Genomic DNA, 7,313 nt, shown 5'->3' with positions numbered 1-7,313 from the left:
GATACGGTTGTGGCGTATAGTTCCGGTAACCGGTTCTGGCTATTTCAGTATCGGCTGGGAAAATATCGATGGGTTTAATGAGGCTTCCACAAGGCACTGGGCAGCACAGAAGATACCGGACAAGGCCACGAGATAAGGTGGAGCTGCTGTTTGGGATATAAGGCGACTTTGAGCAGCAGCTCAGCATCGTCTTGCTCACGAACCACAGAAAAACATGCACGGGCTCATCCTCGCTCTTCTCGTGGGTGTCGCTGGTGAGTTCCTCCACAGTCTGTGTGTGTGTCTTTGTTTTTCTTTGTCTCTGTGTCTTTGTCTTAATTTGTCTCTGTGTGTGTCTCTGTGTGTCGGGAGCGAGAGTGCAATGGTTAGCACGCTGCGCTACGAACCTGGCAACCCGAGTTCGATTCTGGCTCCACGGCCAACACCCGTGACGATTATCTGAACCGGTCTTGGTCTCTCCTAGGTCGACTCAGCCTCAAATGAGTAACTGGTTCGATGTATAAACATCGCCAGCCTTTTTCATAGGTGCTACTCGCTAACAGCACTTGGCAAAACAGTCTGTTCAGGCTACACTATTGACTCACCCACCTACAAACTGGCCCGATTTCTCTCTGAGATCTTGTTTCCATTCACTGGCAAGACCACCTCAGCTGTACTTAATTCAGCTCACTTGGTATCTCTAATTAAAGACATCTCACTATCTCCAGGTGATTTGCTTGTTAGTTTCGATGTAGTTTATTTGTTTACCAAAGTCCCTGTGCCTGACACCATTACAATCACTGAAGATCTGGTCCAATAAGGACTACATGCTGATGTACTGGCCCTGGTGAGACACTGCCTCACCAACACTATGGTACATTCTACAAACAAGTTGAAGGTACCCCAATGGATTCTCCCTTATCTCTAGTGGTAGCCAATGTTTTCATGGAAAATTTTGAGACAGATGCCATCCAGGCATCCACTCTACGTCCTTCCTTGTGGAAGAGGTACGTAGATGACACGTTCGTCATCTGGCCACATGGCCTGCCAGCACTGAACCAATTCTTTAACCACATCAAATCCATACACCCAGACATCAAATTCACCATGGAGGTGGAAAAGGATGGCAAGTAACCATTCTTGGATGTTTTAATCGAAAAGAGACCAGATGGCTCATTGGAACACTGTATACAGGAAAGCCACCCACACGGATGCCTATCTAAAACCTGACTTCCACCACCATCCAGCCCAGAATAATCCCCTCATCAAAACTCTACACCATAGGGCTCGTTGCATTTCCGACCATCTCAAGCTAGCCAGTGAACTGTAGCACGTACACCAAGCCCTCCAGATGAATGGGTATTCAGACTGCACAATCCGTAAAGCTGTCACCCCAACCGTTGGGAGAGAACCATCTGAGGACCCAATTAAAACAATCACCTTGCCATACATAGCAGGGGTCACAAAAATATTTCCAAAATCATGAGCAAACACAAGATCCAGGTTCGATTCAATACAGTACATAAAATTCGTGATCTGATCCCATCTGTGAAGGATGTGATCCCTGACATGCAATACCTCGGTGTCTACAAATTAAGTTGTGCCTGCGGCAGTAGTTACATTGGGGAAACTAAGCGACATGTCTCAGACCATGTTCGTGAATACAAGGCCGATCTGAAACACGGTAGGACCAACACCTCTGCCGTGGCTGATCATTGTTTTAACGCTGTGGCCACACACGAAATTGATTTATCCAAGACGAAGGTACTCTGCAAACCTACTTGCTATCAACAAATATTTGTTCATGAAGCCATCCAGACATATAAACACAGACAATTTAAACCGAGAAGATGGGTACAAACTGAGCAATCATTGGAAGAATGTTATGAACCAGATAAAGTAATAACTGGCTGTGATGCTTACATCCTACCTGCCTATATTAGCAGTTGTTTCCGACTCTCTGAGTTACATTACCTTATTAAATGTCTTTACATTAACAAGCTAAATGTCTCACTAACATAGCCGCTGCTCCATTTTACTCAATGTGGCGGTGGCTCTCGTTGTTTAATAGGCTGAATATCTCACTGGCACTGGCACCGTTGCGGTGGTTCTCTTGCGTTGACACGCTGGGTCTCTCACAGTGTAGTGATAGGTTTTTACCCTTTCAACTGGTACAAAAACTGACACCTTTATACAAGGCATCATGTTTGCAATAATTACAACACAAGCAGTCAAGATACAAACAAAAAGAAACAACTCTGATGATAATGATATGCACTGTCCTTGAAGTTGATTGGTCCACAACTTCAAGGACAGTGCATATCATTATCATCATCAGAGTTGTTTCTTTTTGTTTGCATCTTGACTGCTTGTGTTGTGGTTATTGCAAACATGATGCCTTGTATAAAGGTGTCAGTTTTTGTACCAGTTGAAAGGGTAAAAACCTATCACTATATTTTGCCACTGGTAAAGGAGGTCTCAGTGTAAATCTCTCACAGTGTATCAGCCAACGCCGCAGCTTTTTGTTGCCCACAAGGTGGCGTTGTGCCACTGACATGCTAATCTTCTCGATAACACAGCCGCTGCTGCTGGAGCTGTCTCACATTGACATGCTAAATTCTAATCTCTAGGTTTATCAGGCTCTCCGATCTTACATTTACATGCAAATTCAATCTCTAGCCCAACCCACTTTCCTTTGGGTTGCAACCATCTCAAACCTAAAAACCTCTTGCTGCAGCAGCTCTGCCGCTATATTTCTCCTGCCTCAGCAGTTCGCCTGCTGTATTTTTTTTACCTGAAGACGATTGCTTGTGTTGCGATCGAAACGTCGTGATTTTTAAAATTATTTTTTCTATCTACGTGACTTTACCGAAAGACCCAAGAGTATACAAATACATTAGGGATGTTTGTCTTTGTCTCCGTGTGTGTCTGTGCGGGCCATCATAGATGCTCGCTGACAGCAATTGCCCCAACAGTCTGTTAAGGCTATAGGGGGATCTTTGTCTGTCTTGGATACGTTTGGGGAGCGGTAGTGTAGCGGTTAGAGTGCTGCGGTACGAACCCGGTGACTAGAGTTAGATTTTGAGCTCACGGCCAAACATTAGTGGCGAGCGATATGTGATCCAAATTATTTTGGTGCTATTAAGAATGGTCATTGTCCAAAACGTCGTCTATGATATATTTTTTAATTTGACAGAACCCCTAATAACCAGCGTGGTGAAGTATGGTCAAACAACCTCCATGCATGTATGTTGAACTTATTTCGCACCGTACTAAACACAAAACGCAGTTTTAAAGAAACGACCAACACATCGTGGGGAGGCCTTCATTCTGCATTCGATTGGCAAGGGGCTGGATATTATTATCATTGTATCACTATAATTAAAACAAATATCTTGCCGTGGCTACATAGAGAGCAGCAATAGTGGTGCAGCAGTCGGTGCGCTGTGCTATGGTAACCAATGGCGCGGGTTTGAGCTTCCTGCAATGTTGCACAACGGCTGTCGCCCATTTGTATCCGAAAAAAAACGTTGTCTAGCCTCAATCACCGATGGCTTTCACTTTACTCATTTAGCCTCACCGGGAAACGCTCCTTTTTAGCCCGCCACGAGAGATGGTGAGGAGCGAGATGGTGATGACGATGGTGTCGATTATAATCGTCCGATTAGCACGGTTGACTATGAACGGTGCGACAAGAAGTTCAACATACAACGCCACAGCTGTCAACCCGTACGGTTTACCCCGTATTATTGTACAGGGAAATTTAGTTTTCAGGTCCATACGGCATACAGTTATTTCAATACGGGCAAAATGTGTGTCTATTTGTTTGTGTTTCTTCCTTGTGATTGGACTTTGTAGGATGAACGTTGAGATTTATAAAGGGCACGGGTGACCAATAAGGTCTGAATTGGTCTGTAATAAGGTAGACACTGACAAGGGGTTGAGAGGTATGCAATACACATCCGTCTGGCAATGACAGTTGATAATAGTTGTGCAAGCGATAACTATTATTATTTATAATAATACTATGATTTTAATACAGCTTAATTCATGCAAATTGCTGCTGTAGAATGTGCAAAGCGCCCTTTGTGCAGATTTGGCACAAAGGCCCAGGGGAAACCCACAGACGCGTGGGAAGCAGAACAGACGCCAATAACTTCCCAAGCTTTGTGGTCCCACATTGGGGTGTTCGAGCAACTCCAATGTTGGCGATGATTGGGATGTTGCTAGCAGTGAGACTGCTTTCAATGAAGACAACGACGACGATGATGAGGAATGTTTGGTGAATGCAAGTTAATGGCCCTGGACATACATCGACACGACTGTGTGTGTGTGCTGGCCACCCACCCCTTCGTGTGCCGTGCCGGCCTTCATAGGTGCTCGCTAATAGCACTTGCCCCAACAGTCTGTGAAAGCTCTCGTGGGGGATCTTTGTCTTTGTCTGGCAGCGGCGGCCCCATACATGTATGAGGACCACATCGTGGGTGGCTCCGAGTGCGCTGCCCACTCGCAGCCGTGGCAGGTGTCCCTCAACATCGGATACCACTTCTGCGGAGGCTCCCTGATCAACAGCGAGTGGGTCGTGTCTGCCGCTCACTGCTACCAGACGTGAGTGCGCTGCGCGCGGACAAGAGCGGATCTCTTTGCTGTGTGCGTGTGGGTGACTGGGAGGCTGAGGGGGCAGAGATTGGGCTGCTATCTAAATTACACGAAAACGTCGGTATGTAATTTCGTTACATTTGCAATTGGTATCTAAATTACACACCTGAAAGAAATTGGTCATTCGTACATAAATTACATAAGTCAGCAATCTGAATGCGTTTTGCCCATCTCTGCGTGGTGGCGTGATGTTCTCGTGGGGTTTTGCCGAGTCACAGCACTGCAATCTCCATTACCCATATTACATCTCTCAATGGGCACTGAGGTGTTGCTGAACTCCCGTTAACAGCCTTGAACCAGTGGTGTAAATTCCACATTCCTAATTTCGTGGCCGAGTCTCCCCACAGGAAAATCACCCTACAAAGTAGTAGCAATGTACAATTTCAAAGGTGAGGTGGGCCAAGTGAACCCCCAACCGTGATTTTGAACATGGAGCGTTTCATTTGGGAAGAAGCTCGTGGTGCCCAGCGTGATAGCAGTAGGGAATAGGAATAGCGGAGATGAGATGCGACGTAAGGCGCCGAGTTGCAAAGTCATTTAAGAGCCGTATAAATGCAATTCCTCATCATTATCCTCGTCCCTCTCCTCCTCCAACCCCAGCGCGTCCCGCATCTCCGTGCGCATCGGCGAGCACAACATCTTCGTGACCGAGGGCACCGAGCAGAGGATCCAGGCCTCCAAGGCGATCCAGCACCCCCAGTACAACTCCTGGAACATCGACAACGACATCATGCTCATCAAGCTGTCCTCGCCCGCCACCCTCAACCAGTACGCGCAGCCCATCGCGCTGCCCTCCTCCTGCGTCAACACCGGAGTCATGTGCACCATTTCCGGCTGGGGCGAGACCCAGACCAGCGTCGGTGAGGACGCACCGCGCTCACCGCCTACCACCCACCCCCCTTCTCCCCCTTCTACTGCGGCAGAGACGTGAAGGGAAACGCGTTCAACATCTGCCCCCATGCAAATCGGAAACGTCCTTCTAATCGGGAGAGAGAAGTTGTTTACTCGTTAACGCAGCCACGTCACGATTGGGCGGTTACAATTACTTGTCGAGTATTGTTGCATGCAGTGGGAAACCGGAGTGCCTGAAATGAGGGGATGACACTTAAACACCTCATCTTGGATATATAATTATTTTACAGCACTGGCACAAAGGCCCAAAACGCCAAGCGGCCAGCAACACACCGCGCTACTGAAGACGTCATGAACGAGAGTGAATACGTTTTTTCGAATTGAGCGACGTAGCGAGAGACACTGACACCGAATTCCTAAGCTGCAGGCGGTGTTTTGACCCCGCAGCGTGACAAGTTCGACGCGTCAGTGGCGGGTGCCACCCTGTGCCGCGTGCTCGGCCTCGCCACCTCCTCCACCGGCATTGTCTCCCCCCACAGGCAGTCCCGACGTTCTCATGTGCGTCCAGGCGCCCGTGCTGAGCGACACCTCGTGCAGGAACTCCTACCCCGGTGACATCACCAACAACATGATCTGCCTGGGATACCTGGAGGGCGGCAAGGACTCCTGCCAGGTGAGACGGCGACATCGGAGCCGAAGGAGCTTGCTTGGATCGGAGAGAGTTTCGAGGAACGGAGAGATTCGGGAATCGCAGCGCGACTATAATTTGGGTTTATATCGTTTCACGTCAATATGCTGCGCAAGAAGTAGGATACGGTATTCATATAAAACGTAAAACAATGAAAACAGGGAGAATGTATATATGTATATTCGTATTTAAAAAAGTATTAAGCCTAGCCTTGAATTTGGCAGCAAAGGATGGCCAGGGGGAGGGAATTCCAGACTAAAGCGACCAGAGGAATTGGTGATAATTGTTGCACATCATTTGCTTTGTGAGTGCAATCATCGTGTGACCACACATTGCGTACGATAATAAGCTGCGTTGGTAACATGTTCAAATGTGCATTGATAGAATTGCACCCATTTGTAACATGAATACGACGTTCGCTTGCTACTCCCTGGTGTCGTCTGCTTGTAAAGTCAAAGCGATTTCCTGCTCCAATGACCATTGAGCCACTGGTGTTCACCTCACGTTTACAGCCCTGAGCATGGTGGAAAAGTTATTGGGCAATCACCGTTGACTTTCTAAGAGAAATGATGGGATGAGTCAGAATCAGAATATTTACTTATGCTGGAGGAACCGATGAGCTATAATGCTCTCTTATGTCAGATGTCCAGTCGGGGCCTGTCAGAACGTTACAACAACAAACAATACAAAACACCGGTTTAACACATAGGCTTTCGCGACCAATATCACCCATAATATACATTTTTGGGGGTTAGATCGTGGGTATAACAAAAAAAAACCTTTATTAATACAAACCGCGATAGGAGTCAACCTCCAACCAGGACTTGAACTCGCAACACCTTACGATTGACAGCTTCTTGCTCTACCGCTGAGCCACCAGATGCAGGAGACAGCTGCTAACCCCCGACCCCCCTGACCCCTGCTGCTGCCGCCACCGCAGGGAGACTCCGGCGGCCCCGTCGCGTGCAATGGCGAGCTGCAGGGCATCGTGTCCTGGGGCCGTGGTTGCGCCCTGCCCAACTACCCCGGCGTGTACACCAAGGTGTGCAACTACAACGCCTGGATCGCGCAGACCATCGCGGCCAACTAAGCGTGGATCTGGCACACTACTCTACACCGCGACCATAATGATGAT

At 47.9% G+C, this 7,313-nt stretch overlaps 1 protein-coding gene across 1 annotated transcript; it reads left to right on the top strand.

Moving 5' to 3' along the window:
• The first annotated feature begins 204 nt into the window (after positions 1–204).
• On the top strand, positions 205–7,313 carry LOC144941220 (trypsin-2-like). The gene is made up of 5 exons (XM_078867838.1): positions 205–254; positions 4,428–4,587; positions 5,239–5,498; positions 6,030–6,163; positions 7,119–7,313. Exons 1-5 carry the CDS (start codon positions 215–217, stop codon positions 7,266–7,268), a joined length of 744 nt encoding a protein of 247 aa, XP_078723964.1. The 5' UTR covers positions 205–214; the 3' UTR covers positions 7,269–7,313.

The sequence above is a fragment of the Lampetra fluviatilis genome, chromosome 24 (assembly GCF_964198595.1).
Source record: "Lampetra fluviatilis chromosome 24, kcLamFluv1.1, whole genome shotgun sequence".
NCBI lineage: Eukaryota > Metazoa > Chordata > Hyperoartia > Petromyzontiformes > Petromyzontidae > Lampetra > Lampetra fluviatilis.
The sequence above is the reverse complement of the archived record's forward strand: the minus strand, read 5'-3'. Positions and strand labels throughout refer to the sequence as shown.